The sequence below is a fragment of the Cricetulus griseus genome, chromosome 2, assembly GCF_003668045.3.
Source record: "Cricetulus griseus strain 17A/GY chromosome 2, alternate assembly CriGri-PICRH-1.0, whole genome shotgun sequence".
Lineage (NCBI taxonomy): Eukaryota > Metazoa > Chordata > Mammalia > Rodentia > Cricetidae > Cricetulus > Cricetulus griseus.
This window is the reverse complement of record NC_048595.1, coordinates 264,025,000-264,044,413: the sequence shown is the minus strand read 5'-3', so window position 1 is coordinate 264,044,413 and position 19,414 is coordinate 264,025,000. Positions and strand designations below refer to the sequence as shown.

Sequence of the window (19,414 nt, the reverse complement as noted above, 5' to 3'; positions counted from 1 at the left end):
ATCATTTTTAAGATGCAATTAATTTTAACTTTATTAAAATAATACAAAATTATAGAAAAATTGTAGCAGAAGAGAAAAGAATACATTTTCATTTAAAGCTATTTAAAGGCTGGCCCTAGTAGCTCAGGCTGCTTGGGTGGCTGGGGCAGGAGGATCAGAAACTCAGAGCTTGCCTGGGCCACAGTGAGCTCCAAGTCAGATTGAACTACTCAGTGAGATCCTCTCAAAAGCAAATAAGGAGAACACAATTATTAAAAGGCAAGAAGAGGTCTGGCTGTGCAGCTCAGTGGTAGAGTGCTTACCTAGCATGCCCGAGGCCCTGTGTTCAATCCCAAGGACTGCAGAAGTAATAAATAGGTTACTAAGTCCACTTACTATTTCTTGGACTTCAGCGAGTCTTCATATGCATAGGATATGATCATATTCATCATGCATTATTATCATCTTCCATTTTTACTAGTCTTTTTATTTTCTTTTGTTTGTTTATCTTGAGACAGGGTCTCACTGTGTATACCTGGCTTATACTATAGATCAGGCTGGCCTAGAACTTAGAGCATCTGCCTGCCTCTGCCTCCAGAGTGCTGGGATTAAAGGAGTGTGCCACCATCCCAGGCTCTACTAATATTTTGTTTGTTTTTCAAGACAGTTTCTCTGTAGCTTTGGAACTCATTCAGTAGACCAGGCTGACCTCGAACTCACAGATATCTTCCTGCTTCTGCCTCTCGAGTGCTGGAATTAAATGTGTGAGCCACCACCACCTCTCAGTATTACCCACTTTTGTGATCATGTAATTCCCTTATATGAAGAAATCACAACTTCTCTAACATTTTCCTGTGGATGATCATTCAAATGGTTTCTGTTTTTTTCTTTTTTATTTATTTATTTTTAATTATTTTTATTTTACAAGCACTCTTATTACATGTCAATCCCTCCATTCCCTCGCCCTCCCATCCTCCCATGCCCCCCACCAACCCCCTAACCCACCCTCCACCCACTCCCCAGGGATAGTGAGGCCCTCCACGGGGGACCATCAAAGTCCCTCACATCATTTGGGGGAGGGCCTAGGCCTCCTTGCTGTATCTGAGCTATAATAGTGTCCCTCCATAGGGAATGGGCTCCCAAAGTCCATTTGTGCTCTATGCATAAACACTGGCTCCACTGTTAGAGGTCCCATAGACTGTCTTGGCCTCCTAGCTGGCACCCACATTCAGCGGGCTTGGTTCATTCCAATGCTGGTGCCCCAGCTTTACGACTAGGGTCTCAGTGCTCTCACTCGGTCAGGTCAACTGTTTCTGTGGGTTTCTCCAGCACCATCTTGGCTCCTTTGCTCATCCCTCTTCCCTCTCCACAACTGGATTCCAGGAATATGGTTCAGTGCTTAGCTGTGGGTGCCTGTTTCTGCTTCGATCAGCTACTAGATGAAGGCCCTAGGAGTGGCAACTGAGGCAGTCACCAATCTCATTATAGGGGAAGGGCATCAATGGCAACCTCTCCACCACTGCCTAGATTCTTAGTTGGGGTCATCCTTGTGGATCCCCTAACATTTCCCCTGTGCCAGACCTCTCTCCAAACCTATACTGGCTCCCTCTATCAAGGCATCTCCTTTTTTGCTCTCCCCTATTCCTCCCTAGTTTCTGTTTTTTCTATATTATCAAAAACACTGAAGTAAGCTGGGCGTTGGTGGCATAAACCTTTAATCCAAGAACTTGGGAGGCAGAGGCAGACGGATCTCTGAGTTTGAGACCAGCCTGGTATAGGTACTATAAGAGCTAGTTCCAGGACAGCCAGGAACCCTGTCTCAAAAACCAAAAAATAAATAAGTAAATAAACATACAACAACAAAACACTAAAGACTCATCTCTATGCTTTCAGATATACCTATATTTTTAATTGATTCTTTTTATGAATTCTTGAAGACAGAATTGATGAAGTGAAATTTAAATCTTAGATACAGATTGGCAGATTGCTTTCCGAAAGAATCATGCCAATGTCTCTAACAACCAACTAATGTATTAGAGACACACTTCTGATCTAGAGTACAATGCAGTATTAGCATTAGAAACACAATGTGTGAACTAATGTTGTGTGTGTGTGAAAGGTAATATTATGGTCTTAATGTACATTTCCTTGCTATTTACTGAGGTGTGTGTGTGTGTGTGTGTGTGTGTGTGTGTGTGTGTGTGTGTGTGTTTTCTCTGTATAGTCTTACATATATTTAATTTTGTGTGTATATATGTGTGAACCTGTGTGAACTTATGTGCAACATGTGTGTGCAGGTGCTTGCAGAGACCAGAAGAGGGCCTCAGTCCCCCCTGTACTGGACCTATAGATGGTTGTGTACTGCCTGACAAGGGTCCCAGGAAACAAACCCAGGTCCTCTGCAGGAGCAGTAAGTGCTCAGTCTCTGAGACATCTCTCCAGCCCTTGCTGAGATTATTTTTTAATGCATTTGGTTACCAGCTATAATTTTTGTGTGTGTGATTCTTTTTGGTTCACTTATTTGAGAAGTTTCACTCCTATCCACTTATATGAGCTTTAATTAACTAGAACTTCATCCTTTCGCCTATCATATTTTCCTATTTGTCTTTTTTAAACAAAACATTTATTTTTGTATAGTTGAATCTGTTGACTATTTCCACTGTGATTTTGTCTGTCTTCCTAAATGCAGGAAGAAAATCGCCCTTCAGATGTTTCATTTGCCTTATTTTATCCCAATTTTAAGGGTTTGTTTTAATTTTTAAACATTTAGCTCTTTTACTGTTCACAGGAATTAGTGTACATGGATGATGAGCGAGGCAGAAATTGGAATTTTCCTGGAGTTATGAGCCATTTATCTTACTTCCATTTAATATTCTTGCAGTGTCTTGTAGTACCATATTCAATATTTTATAAAACCTCCTATAAATTGCAGTGACTGTCTGGGGTGCTTATCTAGTCTCCTGTTGATGTCACAGGAAATGTATTCACAATTGAGCCTAGAAATACTCACAGAGTGAGTATTTAAACTAATAGTGCGTGTTTAAACTAACCTTTTATATTTGGTTAGGAAATGAAAGCAACACATGCAGGAATTTAACAGCTGTCTTGGCTTTCAGAACCTGGAAATCACATTTCCAATAGACTAGCCCTTTGATAGATAAGGAAGTTATCTTAAGATAGTTAAGGAAGATGGTACAACTTGTGGAACAAATCAGAAAAGTAGATAAAGGGTCTTCAAACTAGGTCCTTATGGAAAGGGGCACCTCAGAGGACAGTGGAGATGGGAGAGCCTATTCCTTCACTAAGGCAGAGGGCACTAAAGGTCGCTTGGGTGTTTCACAGGTCACAGAGGGGCCTCCTGGGAGTCAGGGAGTGTTTCCAGGCAGGTGGGGGTCCTGTGAAACTACAGAACATGGAACTGGGAAGCTAAAGTTACTCTTGTACTACTGGATGACCTTGTAAAGTTTAAAGCTCACAGGCCAGGCTTGGTTCAGGCTCACAATCTCAGATACTCAGGAGGCTAAAGCAGGAAGATTACAAATTCATGGCCAACCGGGGCAACTTGATGAGATCTTGTTTCAAAGTAAAAATAAAAAGTAATTCCATATTAGAGTGCTCGCCTAGTATGAGGCCTTAGATTTAATTCCCAGTGTCCCACCCCCAACACATACAAGGTTTAAAGGTTGTTTTAGTTTCTTATTTCTGAAGAAGAATAGTATCTTCTACGCTTTCTTGGGGATCTGATGAAAATTAAAATGAGTTCATAGGTGTGAAAATACTTGGGCATTTTGAAACTGCACTTACAGAGGCATATAGACATTATTATAAAGGGACTGGGAGGAGGAGAGGGAGGGCAGCTGCAGCTGGGATGAGGTATATGTGAGAGGAATAAGTAAATAAATAAATAAATAAATAAATGGAAGACTTGTTATTGGCCTCCCAAACATTTTTAAGTTTTTTTTTTTTAATTTTATGTGTGTGGGTCTTTTGCCTGCATGTATGTCTGTGTTTCACATGCCTGTGGTGCCTATGGAAGCCAAAGAGAGCATTGGATCCTCATGTACCCGGGTTACTGACAGTTGTGAGCTGCCAGGTGCATGCTGGGAATCAAACCCAGGTCCTCTGGGAGAGCAGCCAGTGCTCTTTAACCACTGAGCCATCTCTCCAGTTTTTACATATATTTTTAAATCGGTGACTTTTATTTCTATTTAGTTTCTCCTCCCCCAGTTTTTGTGTTTAGACACAAAACATTTATAATAACATTTGCCATCATAACCAAAATACTTCTGTGTATATTAGTTCCCATAACCCCTTGGGCAGCCCTATTAAGTAGTGGTTATCTATTGGTGTCTGGTGGGTGGCCCAGGAAGTGATACCTCCAGAGTCTGTGCCACTGATGGTGTTTTTTCTTTTTGGTACATATGTTTCCAAATTCCTTGGTTTGCTTTCAGCTCTTTTCAGCTAAAGTGATGGGGGATCCCTTTCTCGTGGAGGAGGTGGGCCTGCTTGCACTCAGGTCTGCAGTGGACAAAGAGCAGAAACAAGGCCAAGATTTCCACGCATTGCTCCTGGAGACGTTTTCGAATCTCCTGGAACTCCTAACCCTTCGTCACCGGCTGATAGAAATGAATGTGGAGAGTGCACACTTGGCTCGGTCAGTGGGGACAGGAGCTTCACGAAAGGACTTGGGGACTAAATATGAGATTCCGGGGCTCACTGTCACAAGTCTTGCCCTTTGCTCCCTAGATCAGCTAGACTGAAATAGTCACCTGTTCCCTTCCCTCCTCGGAGTCTCCCCATGAGCCTCTGTGACCGTCCAACTGTCCAGGAGTCTCCCAGTGGTACCCACATGCTCTTCCCATCCAGTGCATGTCCTTTTGCTTGGAGGCTTGGTATTGGTTTCTCAGTTTTCTAATACAAAATGTTTGCTTGGCTTTTTACCAGGATATCCCGTGACCTGGTATCTTATTCTGTTTGTGCTATTATAATAGACTCTGCCCAAGACTGGATCATGTAAAAGGAGCAGAGATCTATTTCTGATAGTTCTGGGTGTTGATAAGGTCAAGGTCATGGGGTCCACATCTGCATCAGCCCAAGACAGAAACAGATGGGCAACAGAGCATGCTCTTGCATCTGCTCCTAGGTGGAGTGGGGAGAGAAGAAGGAGGGACGGGAGGAGGGGAAACGGGTGTGATGTCCTGTCATTGGGACCCCCTCCCACAATAGCTGACCTACTTCTTCACTAACAGCTGAGCCCTCACAACCAAATGTCTCTTTAAATGTCTCTGTCAGCTGTTTTTGTATTGGGGATTAAATTTCTAACATGTGAACTTTGGGAGACATCCAAGTCATGTCCTGGGGCCTGAGCCACACCAGGCACTCAGGATTTGGGTTGAATTTTCTCTTTCATACAATGAAGCTGCCTCGAAGAGGGCCTGGAGACATGAGAATGCCTCAGTGGCAACATCTGGGTCTCAAGAGAGATGGGGGCTCAGCAGGTCAGAGAAGAGAGATGCTAATGGAGTCTGTTTCAAGTTTTTAGTAGGAGACAATGCTAACTAAAACTTTTCTCAGAAGGAGAATGGAACTAGAAGGTTTGTTTCAAATACACAGAGTTCTACTCTGATTCCCACGGGAGGCCCTGCAGGCATAGACAGTCCAGCCATCCACCAGCCACCCTAGGACCTGTATGGTCACAGTCTTTATGGGACTCTATTTGTGTTATTTCCTTAAATTCTTACACTCTCCCTATGAGACAGGTGCGAACACTTCATTAGCAAGGAAGTAGAGGGTCAGAAAATTAAGTAATTAGCCCCAGATTTCTGCTATAGAAAGTAGTAGAAACAGAAACTGAGCTATTAGTCAACTTACTGCCCTAGGACACTTCTCTCTACAATTTATGAGCCTCTCAGGAACTAATAATGTAAAAATTATTCATAATATATTATAATAATGATGCTCTTCTCATTTGAAAAAATACTTTGGGAGCACAGTAAGGGGAATATTTCATTCTTTCTAAGTGGATGGGGAAAGTGTCACGGGAGATGATGCTATGGATAGAACTGGGTCCCTCTAAAACTCATGTGCTCACGGGCTACCACCTCAAGGTGGGAGAATCTGTTCAAGAGATACTAAGTCAAACTAGAGGTATTGGGCCAGATCCTAATCCAAAAGACTGTTGAATTCCTAAGAGTAACTTCAACACAGACTACTCAGGGAAAGGCGGGGAGAAGACGAGGAATGGAGCAGCTCCCTCCTTCACAGCCCTAGGAGGAACCAACTTGTCCACATCTTAGTCTCAGAGCTGAGAGAAGGGATTTCCGTTGTTTAACACATAGGGCACTTGATGTGTGTGCTTGATATTTTGTGACAGCCCCGACACACTGGCCCAGGTGCCAGCTGAACCCTGGGTGAGAACTGGCGTAGACGGGAGATATCAAGAGAAAGCGAGGGAATCTTAGGTGTGGAAGAATGAGCTGATAGGGGGACATCTGAATGGAGCTCAGAGGTGGATCAGGACACGGCTGAGGGTCACCGATTCCTACACGGGGGATGGTTTTGGGGACTGGATGTAGTAGATGAGAAGAGGACCAGGGCTAGAACCCCAAGCCACATCTAAACTTAACAGGAAGCCAATGAAGCCTGGGAAGGGCAGTCACAGGGCAGGAGCATGGGCAGAATGGGAGAACACCAGGAAGTAGAGGTGCTCTCCAGGGAGGGGCTGAGGGCTCCAAGAGGAGACAGAAAACATTGCTCAGAAGGAAATATAGATGACCTCATGAGGGTTCCGAGCAGATGTAAGAAAGAGTTCAGGTGGTACCCAAGCGCATCTCCCGCCTTAACTCTTCTATTGTCTGCCTGACATAATGGGAAGCAGTGCACAAGATCATTCTAGACAATGCCCTTCCCATAATACTAGGCTTGCTCTGGTCTGATTTTGTGTTCATGCTTAATCTTGTGTGTTCACTTTCTCATGATTTAATTGTCTTTCAGGAAAAACCACTAACAAATGTACCCTTGCCCCTACCCCCACTTTAAGGCTATATAAGGAACTGGCACAGGAGATGGGTTTTGAAGAATTCCATTTGTATATGAGGCCTGTTCCCTTTGAGTTTGTATCACACAAGGACAAGGTGGACCTGCCCCCTCCTGTCTTTATGACATCTCTGCTGGAGGACAGCAGTCAAGTGGACAGGTGAGCATCCCAGAGGTGAGAGCACTGTCATGATACAGAGTAACCCAGGGAGGCATGCAAGAGGAACTGTGTTTTAATTCTCTTCCTTGGATGTCATCTGCTATCATGTCAGTGTCTTTCTTCTTTCTTTCTTAGTAAGGGGGAAAACCAAAGCTCAATCAAGGGTATAGCTGGATTTGAAAACACAGAATCAGGTTGGGAAAATGCCTCAGCGGTTAAAGAGCTTGGTGTGCAAGCTTGAGGACTGGAGTTCGGATCCCCAGAACCCATGTGGCCCACATGTAATTACAGCCTCAAAAGGTGGAGAAGATGATGCCCAGAGCAAGCTGGTTCACAGAATTGCTGTATCTGTGAGATCTGCATCTCACTGAGAAAGTTTGCCTCACTGAATAGGGTGGAAAGGCGATGAAGGTAACCCCTGACATCGACTTTGGGCCTCTACATGCCCGAGCACCCATGTACTCATATACATGCAAACTTGCATACGTATATGCATGACTACTACCACCACACACACATGAAAATGGGGGGGGGGAAATAAATGGAACACATGAAATCATGGAAACCTGGAAGAACCAGGTCAGAGAATGAGCTTCTCAGGTAGACCATGTCCTTCCAGATGGAAAGGTTGTAAGGGCTGGCCTCCCCTCTTGCTTTCCCTGACAAGGAAGTCAGCCCCATTTCTGCACCTGTAACAAACAGCATAGAGCTCATGGGCAGACAGCTTAGTCTCCTTCAATGGAAACCAATTCCAACCAATGGAACCTATCTCATGGCTCAGGGCAGCCTTTGCCACTCTTCTCAACGACAGACATGATCTACTCAGCTACTGCTAGGCACCCCTCCTTCCTCTCCATCAGAGGGCCAGCTTCTTCTGTCCCCACTTCTTTCCAGAGGCTGTCTGTCCTTTCTCCCAGGGTCCCGGCGCTGCCCCTGGAGGTTCCTGCTGCTGGCTCCACCACAAGGAAAGCAAAGGGGACTGCACAGAGGGAAAAACCTTGTGCTGCTAATATTTGTTGCTCAAAATTTGACTCAGATGTGTCTGTGTGGACTCCTCAGAGCATGGGCAGGAAAGAGGTTAGCATGGCAGGATGTTATGGTGATTTCTAGGCACCTGAAAATTAGAGCTGCATTCATCTTTACTGGGTGAAGCAAGGCTACTGTCACACAAAGTGCCTTAGGTTATTTAGTGGCATTCTTGACTTCTACGGGAGAGATGGCAATAGCAGCCTCTGTCTTCCTCCTTCCCCCTTCCTCCCCCTCTTTTTCTTCCTTCTTCCCCTTTCCCCCCTCCTTTTCCTCTTTCTCATCCTCCTCCTCCTCTCCCTTCTCTTCAACCTACCTACCCCTTGTTTGCTCTGACAATTGAAGACATCTCCAGACATTGCCAAATAATTCTTCAGGGGAAATTCTTCTCTTGCTCTATTTCACCTCAAGACCAGCATTGAAAAGTAGGAAGTGTGATGTGGCCTCAAGTGAGGTCCATTCTCCAGCTGCCTCTGTGGAGCCAAGCTGTAGTCAGGGTTCTTCCAGAGCTGGTCTTTTACACTTCTGGAAAAAAAAAGGGGGGGGCTGGAACTCACCTATTGGCACAAACTTCCCAAGGCTCTGTGGCTTGGGCAAGTGGTGACCAGAACATCCAGTGATGTCCAGGTAGGCTTCAAGGGAAGGAGAGCCTTCTAGAAGGGGTGATTCGTGAATTCAGAGAGCCTGCATCTCGACTTACTTTTATGTATGCTTGTAGATGGAGTTTCTGTTCTGCCTAGTCCTGATGTCCTTCAGTCCCAAATAAATACACAGAGGCTTATACTAACTATAAACTGGCCGATGGCTTGGGCTTCTTATTGGCTAGCTTTCTCTTAATTATTAACCCATTTCTATTAATCTAAGTATTTCCACATGGTCTTGCCTTACCAGAGAATGCCTGGACCTGTTACTCCCTTCGAGGCTACATGGTGTCTCTCTGGCGGCTCACTCTCTCTGCCTTCTCTCCCCATAATTCTCCTAGTCTGGTAGCCCCACCCATACTTCCTGCCTGGCTACTGACCAACCAGTGTTTTATTAAACCAATAAGAGAAACATATATAAAAGGACACCCCCCATCATAAGCTAATTTCCTAAAGTTGTCACTTTGGAGTGACAGTGTAAGAGCAGTATGCTGGTACCTTGATATGGTGACTTACACTTGACAAAGCACATTTGTGCATATAAATTTCACAGTTGCCCTAATCCTACAATAGCTGACAGTCCCATTCACAGATGAGAAAACAAAGACTGGTAAATACTAAGTTACTTGATAGAAAGTCACATCTTACAAAGGGCTATGCCCCAAGGCAGAAGCACTGTGTAGAGAATGAGTTGGATGACTGCTGGAGCCACAAGAAAGCAAGAAGTAGATGCCTTTTAGGTGTGTAGAGGAAGGAGTTAATGGGGGTGGGTGGTCCTGAACTGGTGTAGTCAAGAAATTAAGAAGAGGGAGTGATGAAGAGAAGAAAACACCCCACAGTACAGAGTGGTCACCACAAGTTCAGCTTGCTGTTACCATTGACCTCCCAGAGCTGGTCAGCTGCTGTCCTGTGCCATCAGATGGGCGTGTCCTGACAGTTGTGTCAGGACAGGACTACTCCACTTGTCTCCTTGTAGGTACTCCCCCACTGCCCTGGTCTTGGCCATCACTGAGCTGGGTGATAACCAAATTGGCAAGTTCAGTTTTTATACAAAAGACGCCATCCTCAAGGTAAGTGATTTTGTGCATTTCTTTAGAAAAGATGCTAAAATTTGAAAAAGAAGGAAAATAGAGCAAAGCAATTTATTCTTCTTAAAGAAATTAACTCCTATAAATTGGCTTCAGTTCACAAGGAAAGCTTTCCCCTAAGCCTTACCTGGCATCATGGCACACACCTGTAATCCCAGCATTGGGGGGCGGTGTGGAGGGAGGAAGATTGGGAGTTCAAGGCCAGCCTCAACTACATAGCAAGTTTGAATTTGAGGCCAGCCTGGGCTACATGAGAGCCTGTCTCAAACAAAAGAAAAGCTGTCCTTTAGTATTAATAATGCTGGCCTTGTATGAGCCTGGCTTGAGCCATGAGGACTGCAGCCCACATATAATAACTTCTGTTAGAGATGAAAAGAAAGCTTTTAAAATATATACTTGTTAGTGGAGATCTTATCTTTTAAAACCTGGTGATTTTGCTCTCTCTCTCTCTCTCTCTCTCTCTCTCTCTCTCTCTCTCTCTCTCTGTGTGTGTGTGTGTGTGTGTGTGTGTGTAGATACTTTTCTTGATGACTTCAATCTAATCCTGGCTTTCAAGAGCCCTGCTTCTGAGCCCCTGTAGCTTATCAGAGCCCTCCCTGATCGCAGGGAAGCTGCATGGTGTCTACAAGGCAGGTCAGACCTGGAGGCTGCCAGCCTGGGATACACTGCTGCCGAGGGAGGAGCAGGCTCAATCTGGCAGCTGAGCAACAAGAAGTCCAGTGTGCCCTTCAGTTCAAGTCCTGGGTGTTTTGACGGTTTACGGAAGCCATGAGCCCCACCATCAGCTTCTCCTCCTTCTGGGAGCAATCTCTGATGGGTTTACTTTCTCTTCTTGTAGCTCTTGTTCCACTCAGGAGTGGAAAATATGCAAATGTCCCTTGCATGCCAGGCGACTCAGAAGAACGCTTTGATGGCAGCCATTCAACAGGCAGCCTTCTACGACATCCCTGGAACAGACAGTCCTGGTGATGCCAAGGTCAGCCTGTATGATGGAGAAGCCAGAGGCATGCTGCTCCTGCCGGCAGCTGCTGCCAGGCTGCCCATTCCTTCCCTCCCATTTCCTTCCTCTCTTCCTCCTCCTCCTCCTCCCTCCATCACCTTTCCTTTCTGATCTGTGTAGGGAAACCAGACACAGTTTCTCATACTATACACTCAAAACACAGACTATATCTGTGGCTCCAAAAGCTGTGGAGATTTCTCCCCGACAGCAAGCAAGCAATAAATTCTGCACAAGACACCATCTGTAACTGTTCCTATTCAGTTCCATGAACCTACAGGTAGCCACAGATCCCATAGGGTAAAGGGCATCAACACCAACACGGCTCTCATTTCAGATCCAGGCACAAGTCTAGGCCTCTGGAACTTCTGATTGGCTGCCTACAACTTGGAGCTCCCGGGACTCCCTCCTCAGGCTACTAGAGCTCTCACAGGGAAGCACACTTTACAGTTTATTACAAAGTCTGCTCAAAAGGATAATAACGAGCAACCAGGTGAAGAGACACGAGGCCAAGTCTGAGGGGTGCTGGGTTCAGAAGCTGTTGTCCCCATTGGATAGGGTACCGTCCTCTGGCATGTGAAAGATTTCTCAGCCACTTTCTTGCGAGTCTCTGCCTGTCCAGCTGTTTCTGAGGCTCTCCATAATCTGCCCTTTGGAAAGACTTATTGCATGGGCCTGATTGGTCATGTGGCCTTCACGGAGGCTTGGACAAGAATGTGGAAAAGCAACTAGACAAAAAGGGTGTGATCCTGTTCGAAAGGATTAGGTGAGAACCTAACTGGAGGAGAGGTCTCCTCAGATCTCGTCTCCTGAGAATTCAGCCAAGGGACACGGATAGTTTAAGCAGAAGTTTATGGAGAGAGATCAGATTGGGCTCAGCTGAAAAGTGGGCTGGCGGCGTGGTGGTAGGTGGAAGGAGGTTAGTAGCCCATTGGGGTCTGTATTTTGACTTTTTTAAAGTTTTAATGAATATTTATGAGTGGTTCAACATATTTATGAGATAAAGTGACACTCCTCCCAAATCATGGCAAATCTCATCTCTGTTTTAGGGAATTTCTTCCTATGATCTTCTTAAAAAGTCCTTGGGGAACGGGGACACCAAAAATCACAATACTGATAATTTTCTGATGAAGCCAGCATCTTTTGATGACACAAACATAGGTGGCAACTTAGAAAGTGTCCTAGAGCCTGAGTTTCTGATGTAATGGGAAAAACTCAAGTGTAGCTTCAGGGATATTTCACCCACAAAGAGGCATTCTGACCCTCCGGAGACACAGCTGTTTCCTAGACCCTGAAGGCCTAACTCTCTAATGGAGACATAGTGACCAAGACTTGGCCGCCGAGTTTGGTAACCCCACATCTAACTTCTTGCCTGCCCAGTCTCCAGAAGACCCCACAAGGCCCGTCCCTGAGGGCCTGGGGCAAAGCCAGTTCTGCAAAGGTAGAATATCTACTGTTAATATCTACTGTTAAAAGGTAGATCCGTGTATTTAAGGTTAGGGTTTCCTTGGCCTCTGCAGGAAGAAATTCCAGTGTTCATTCTGGCCTCTGGGAGAAATGAGCAGGTGAAAGGCCAGTGGAAGATGGGTGTGTGTGTGTGTGTGTGTGTGTGTGTGTGTGTGTAGAGGATGAGGTCACCAACTTTGCTCCAGAGGCCTGTTGCAAGGCTTAAGGGCCTCGGGGTTATTCAAGCCACTTAGGCGATAACATGGCCTCGGGAGTGTTGAGTCAAGAACCCAAGCAATATAGAAGTGTATGTGTATCCCATGCCATTCCTCACCTTCCTTCCTTTTTGCTCCCTCACCTTCTTTGCTGTTGGTGAGTGATAACGTGCTGATAATGTTTCCTTTGTAGATTACCCTAAAATACTGAAGAGCTAGACTCATCCAGGACAGACTGTACCAGGGGTCCACCCTTCCCCTTTGTAGATAAAGGATTCCATTGTTTTATTGTTTATCCTTCCTATCATTCTTTTGGAAAATGTAGGTAGACACATTTGATCCCCCCCCTTTTTATAACATTGTAGCTAGTACTGAGGAGGCCAGTGAACATGCCACAACTCACGTGTGGAGACCAGAGAATAACTTGTAGGGTTGGATCTCTCTTCCTGCCCTGTGGGGTCTGGATGGAAATCAGGCCCTCCAGCTTGGTGGTAAGTGCCTTTACCCACTGAGCCATCTTTCTGGCCCTTGTTTTTTTTGTTTGTTTGTTTTTGTTGTTGTTGTTGTTGTTTTGTCACAAAACTACCACACTGAGTATGCTCCTTTCCTCATTTTTGAGGATTTTATTTTTGGTCTTTTTGTTGTAGGGATGCAATTTATAGAACATAAAATTACTCCTTTAAAGTGGCTAATCTGGTTGCTGGACAGATGGCCTAGCAATAAAGAACACTTGCTGCTCTTCCAGAGGACATGAGTTCTGGTCCTAGACCACACCTTTCTGGTCACAACTGCCTGTAGCTCTGATTCCTTGTAGCCTCCTCACACACACACATGGCCTCCTCAGACACTCACACACATGGCCTCCTCAGACACCCACACACATGGTCTCCTCAGATACCCACACACATGGAACCCTCAGACACTCACACACATGGCCTCCTCAGACACCCACACACGGCCTCCTCAGGTGCGCTCAAGCATGCATGCTGGAGTACTCACACACACACACACACACACACACACACACACACACACGGACAGACACAATAGACACAGGCACAAATGTAAATAAAAAAAATTCCAAAAAAGTGTCTGATTAAATGTGGGTTGTTTTACTCACTAGTTTCTATTTTAAAAAATTTGTATCACTTTCTAAAGAACCCCCCCCACCTAGGTGGCCACTCCCAATCCCCTCCCCTTGGTCCCTGGAACCACTAAAGTACTTCCTGTCTCTGGATTTACTCTGGATTTACTACTGTTCGTATAAATGTATCATATGTGTGGCCTGTTGTGTTTGGCTCTTTTCACTTAAAATGATGTTTTCAAAGTCCGTGTGTGTTATGGCAACTATTATACTTCATTCTGTCATGCAGAGATAATACAGTTTGTTTATCCATTTGTCAATGGATTGCCTTTACTTTTTGGCTACTAGAAGTAATAGTGCTGTGGACATGCACACACAATGTACACAGCAATCATGCCTCAGGGACTGAAAACCTGTGGTGGCTCTTTGGAGCCACCCGATATCCTCAAGATCTTCCCTCTCTGTCCCAAGTTCTCTCTCCTTCTCCTGCTGTTCTAAACTCTACCCTAAGAGTCCTAGACATTTTGTATGCTCTGTGAGTCTCTATGCCTCTGCTCATGTTTTCCCAGAACATTTTATCCTCACCCCTGCTTCCTCCTCACACTTTTTTTTTTGGTGTAGAGGATGTTGCTCACTCTCCATGATTCAATTCAGTTATTATTGTTACAAGGAGTCCACCAGAGATGACCACTTAGACACAGCTTATAGCCAGTTGAAAGTCCTTATTCCAGCCAGCTGGGACTACACTCAGGTATTTAGAGAACCAAGTGTAGCTTCAGGGGACTTTTAAAGGCAAAAATCGCATCCGGTTATCCCCCTCAACAGCTGCAGGGAGAGGTTTGCACAAAAAAAAAATGTTTTTAATAGAAGCTAAGGTAAGCAGTTAGCTGCAGGGGGAAGTTTGCACAAGCAAGCTGTTTACCAGAAGTTGTGTTAGCTGGGGCATCTTGACCTCAGGCTTCTAGAATAGAGTTGGGAAATTTTCCATCAGGGACATCAAACTCTAGTTAAACCTGAAATGGCCTCAGCAAGCATACAAGATGGAGGGGCCTCTGCACACTGCTTTGCCCCATTGTCTTGCAGGAAACATCCAGTTCCCTTTGAACTCTGCTAACGTACATTTTATGGTTGCTTCTTCATAAAATGTATGTACAAACACATCTATAAATCTTTTACAGCTGTGTAACAGGAAGGGGCCTGTTAGCATAATCAAGAGATGGAGTGAGGGAGGAAGAGAAGGAAGGGGACGAGACAGAGAGTAAAACTGTGTGCTGCCACCAGTGCTCATGAAAGGTATCTCAGGAAGAAATGAGCCAACAGTACAGCCTGGCAGATAGTGGTGAAAGATGCTCAATGCCAGTAACCATTAGAGAAAAGGGAGTTAAAACCCCATTGAGAAATACTGCACGCCTACTAGAATGGTTAAAATTGAAAGGCTGATTGACCACCTTCAGTGCTGGCAAGGAGATGGAAGACCTGTAACCTTTGTAAACAGCTGATAAGAATGCAAATGGTGCTACTACCTGGAAAATAATTTAGCAATTTCTTTAAAGGTTAAATATGTACCTACTGTATGAACTGGGTATTGAATGTCTAGGTATTTAATCAAGAGAAATGAAAGTCCATGGCCATACAAAAGTTTGTGTATGAATGTCCCTGGCAGTTGTATTCAAGAACAGGAAAGAATCCAAGAGTCCTATCGATGGATTAATACGTAAACACATTTTGACATATCCATATAATGTCATACTATACAGCAGTACAAAGAAATAAGTCATTGACACCCACAACAATATGGATGAAGCCAAATAAAAGGATCACATTCAGCAGGGATGTATGTAAAATTCTAGGTAATCCATTCTAGCCTATAATTGCCAAAAACAGAGGTGTGATTGGGGAAGGGGAATAGGGAGAGAAGGATGGGTATAGAGGCTGTAAGTTAAAATGGTGGTGATGATTTCATAGTTGAGTACATAAAAATATACGTGTCAGAACTTACCTAACTTTATAATTTAAAATTGTATTTATAAAATGTCAACCATTCCTCAATAAAGAAAATTGCCATTTTGTAAAAAGGGAGTCAAATTTGATAGATCAGAATGAAGAGGAGCAAGGCAGATGGGTGCAGATTGAAAATGAAGATGTTTGACTTCACAGTTTTCCTGCTGACTAAGGATTTCTACTCACGAAGTAAAAGCTACAGGACCAAAGTTAGGAAGGCATGAGCTATGTGAGGCTCTGTCTTAAAAAAAAGAAAGAAAGAAAGAAAGAAAGAAAGAAAGAAAGAAAGAAAGAAAGAAAGAAAAGAAAAGAAGAGAAGAACTGAGTAAGCAATTTGAGAGCATTGGAGGATTGAGGGATAAAAAGAAATGTGGACACATTTGCAAGGCTGAAAGGGGGAAATAGTTGGGCATAGAAATAAAAGTCGGGCATGGTCACAGCTGCCAATCCAGATGAGGGAGGAGGGGATGAGTGATGGATTCAGCATTTCTGTGATCCCAGATGCCAGAAAGCCATATAATGGAAACACTAAAGGAATCTTTTCCTACCCTCACGAGCTGGTGTTGTCTGGGTAAGGAAACAGCTTCTAGCTAGATTAAAGAAAATAGATGAGACCTACCAGCATCAGCCCCAGATCGAACTCAGAACTTCAGTTCTCTTCCTTCTTAATGGTCTCAAGGCCTGGGAAGATGACCCCTCTTCTGAACTGGTAGACTTCCATTTCCTGCACACCAGGATGCCCCAGGGGTATTCAGGGGAAAATGAGGTTGGAAACTTTAGATTTTTTTCTTCATTTCTGGGATTTTCTTCCCTTTGGCCTCAACCTCCTGACATCATTTCAATATGATAGCTCCTTGGTTGTGCCATTGAAGAGTGGCCTTCCCTTTGAAGACTCACCTTTCTTTCAGGTAGTAGTTCACAAGACATGAGAGACTTCTACCCACCAATCTCCATAATGAACTGTGCTGGGAAAGCAGAAGATACTGATTTTCTACTTTCTTCCAAAGTGCTCTCTCAGTACTCTCCTGCCCTCCCTCACCCCCACTTCCTCCTCATTATCATTACATTGCCAAAGACTGCAGATATTGAAGGCGTGTCACTAGACCCAAGATGAATGATATATGGGTGTTTTATTGGGGAACAACTTACACAGAACAATAAAGAACCACCGAAGCCTGTCTCTGCCCTTCAGATCAGATCAGATCAGATCAGATCAGATCAGATCTGAGCCGAGAAGAGAGAGAGAGAGAGAGAGAGAGAGAGAGAGAGAGAGCATGCCTCAAGCTTTCCTCTTTCTGCTTCCATCTGCACTTGAAGCCATACCCAAAGGGATGTGGCCACTGTTACAGGTTCACAGGCAAGATGCCACTACAAGACATAACCCAGACACACTTGGGAAAATCTTCCAGATATTATAACTGTGTGATCCATTAGCAGATGCATGCAATTCAGCTTCCAGATCTGTGTGATCCATTAGCAGTTCTGTAGAGGCTGGTCCACACACAGAATTCCACTCAACTACTTTGTAGGATGGAGAAATTTTCTGAGAGCATTTTACATAACGGTACTCATATTCCAGAAATAGCCCTACTTTGTGCCTTACCCCTTCAGGGTGCAAACTCCCACTTCCTCCTCTTCCCTTCCCTCTTCTCTTCCCTTCCCTCCTCTCCCCTTCCCTTCCCCTCCCCTCTGTCTCTCCTTCCCTTCCTCCCCCTTCCCTTCCCTTCTCTCCAATCTCCTCCTCCCATCACACATGTGTGGAGTCCACTGTAGTCCAGCAGTCCTACAGGGCCTATATATCTAACAAACCGAACTCACATGGGTTTCAAATGGTTTAGGAAACAAGTTCAGCTCCAAGGCATCATGGCAGGATGAGTCCAGCCAGAAGAGGTTCCAGAACTGAAAGTGGCATAGAGTGTTTGCTATCAGCCCCAACTCCAAAAGCTCCAGACACCCTTACTCATTCTTCAGGACTCAAGACTACCAAAAGGTACTGGACTTAGTGGGAGGATATTTGAGTCAAACAAAAAATAGAGTGATTGGTGTGAGTTTTAATCTTTTACAATCTCATATGAAGGTGCATATGAGCACTGCTTCAGATCCAGTCCTCTACAGTGGAGGGCCAGCTCAGCCTGGGTTTAGTCATTTCCTCCTCTCTTCCTTTTGCCTCTCCTCTCTTCAACTTCTCTTTCTTCCCTTCACTTCCTCATGCCTCTTTCTCTGTAGATTTTCCCATACTGTCCTTCACAAGCAGGGAGATAAATAGGCCACTCCAGACTTTGTGTAACCACATAAGATTGAAAAGCCAGAACTGCTTTCACTGTTCTAACAAAGCTTTTACTGTTGTTAAGAAAAATTGGAGGGTGAGTTCTCTGAGAATCACTGTGTCCAAGGAGGTGTGTCTACCACCAAGGATGCCTATTATGCCTTGATCTTTCCCCACCGTGATGGAGAAAGACATAGACATATTCTTTGATAATTATGGCCACTTTGGATATTTTGTTGGGTACCAAGGGCATTCTAATTTAATTTGGCAAATATGGAAGGAAAACAGATGACAAACAAAATCACTTCTATTGGATATGTCTTCAGATCATGTTCCCAGTGTGGATGGAAGATTTAGGATAAGTTGAGAGGACCCTTCCGTTCCAGTGTCTCAGTGGCTAACGTTGAGAGGGTACACTGCCCAGGCTGCGATGTCTGGGGAGGGACTCCTGATGCATGCTTTAGGCACAATGAGGTCTCCAGGGAGCACAATGGCAGGCAAGTCATCAGACACACTTAAGAAGGTGGTCACTGTGAAAGGGACAGAATAGCCTGACTTCCTGCAGCAGCGCCCAACACACGAGAGATGGAGGGCCACACATCTGCCGATTGCTGCCCTCAGCTCAGCCGTCTCTCTTCCTCTGTCAGGGTTCCAGAAGCCTTCGTGTCTATTCAACTAGAAAAGGTGGGTTTTCGGGACTTGATGCTGAACACCTTCATACACAGAAAGCAGACGATGGCTGACAGGATGGAGAGCCCTGTGAGTGTGAAAGGAGAGAGTCTTTCTGAAGCTCTCTCTCTTTTTTATGTATGAGCAAATGAATATTCTGAATTTGGCACCTGTTGCTTTAAACCATTCAGAAAGGGCTATGGAGAACACTGCATGGAGCCCAGGCAAGACAGAGTCCTTTCACATAGGCCACAGTCATGTCCTAAGGAATGCACATTTTTCCAGGGCCATGGTTTTGTCTTGTCACTTTCTAAACGTCTAGTCTGAGTCCCTGTTCAGGGACATTTGCTGCTCTTGAGTGACCTGCAGGGGTAGGTGGCTTGGGCAAGGTAGGTAGGTGCTCACGTGCCATCTTGGTTTATCAGAAGTTACTGATATGTTCCCATTTAAGTTATTTTCAAATATTAGTTACATCATTCGGAAAATTCCCAATTTTGTCAATAGTGTTGCATTGTTGATTAAGGTTTTGGTAATCCACAGCCATCTGGAAGGAGATGAAATGGAAGAAAGGGCTTTGTCCCTGTGACAGGTAAGGGAGACTCAGCCCAGCATAGGCATGAAAATGGAACAAAATAGCAGGCAGATGCTTTATTTACTGAAGAGCGATAATGGAAGCCAAAGGCATTCACTAATTTTTGAGAATTGTTTATTTGGGGAAGAATCTATGCCTTTCTCCCCAAAATAAACAATTCTCAAAAAATAGTGACTGTGTGATAGAGCTCCAGGATTACCCAACACCTACCAGAC

The 19,414-nt window shown here is 44.6% G+C and overlaps 1 protein-coding gene across 1 annotated transcript in view; it reads left to right on the top strand.

Moving 5' to 3' along the window:
* Ccdc162p overlaps positions 1 to 19,414 on the top strand; it is a 145,398-nt gene that overhangs the window by 57,077 nt on the left and 68,907 nt on the right. Inside the window, exons 19-24 of the mRNA XM_035440365.1 lie at positions 4,431 to 4,633; positions 7,019 to 7,174; positions 9,818 to 9,911; positions 10,768 to 10,905; positions 17,511 to 17,662; positions 18,586 to 18,697. Of these exons, the coding sequence (XP_035296256.1) occupies positions 4,431 to 4,633; positions 7,019 to 7,174; positions 9,818 to 9,911; positions 10,768 to 10,905; positions 17,511 to 17,662; positions 18,586 to 18,697 (855 nt within the window). The remainder of the gene's footprint in view (positions 1 to 4,430; positions 4,634 to 7,018; positions 7,175 to 9,817; positions 9,912 to 10,767; positions 10,906 to 17,510; positions 17,663 to 18,585; positions 18,698 to 19,414) is intronic.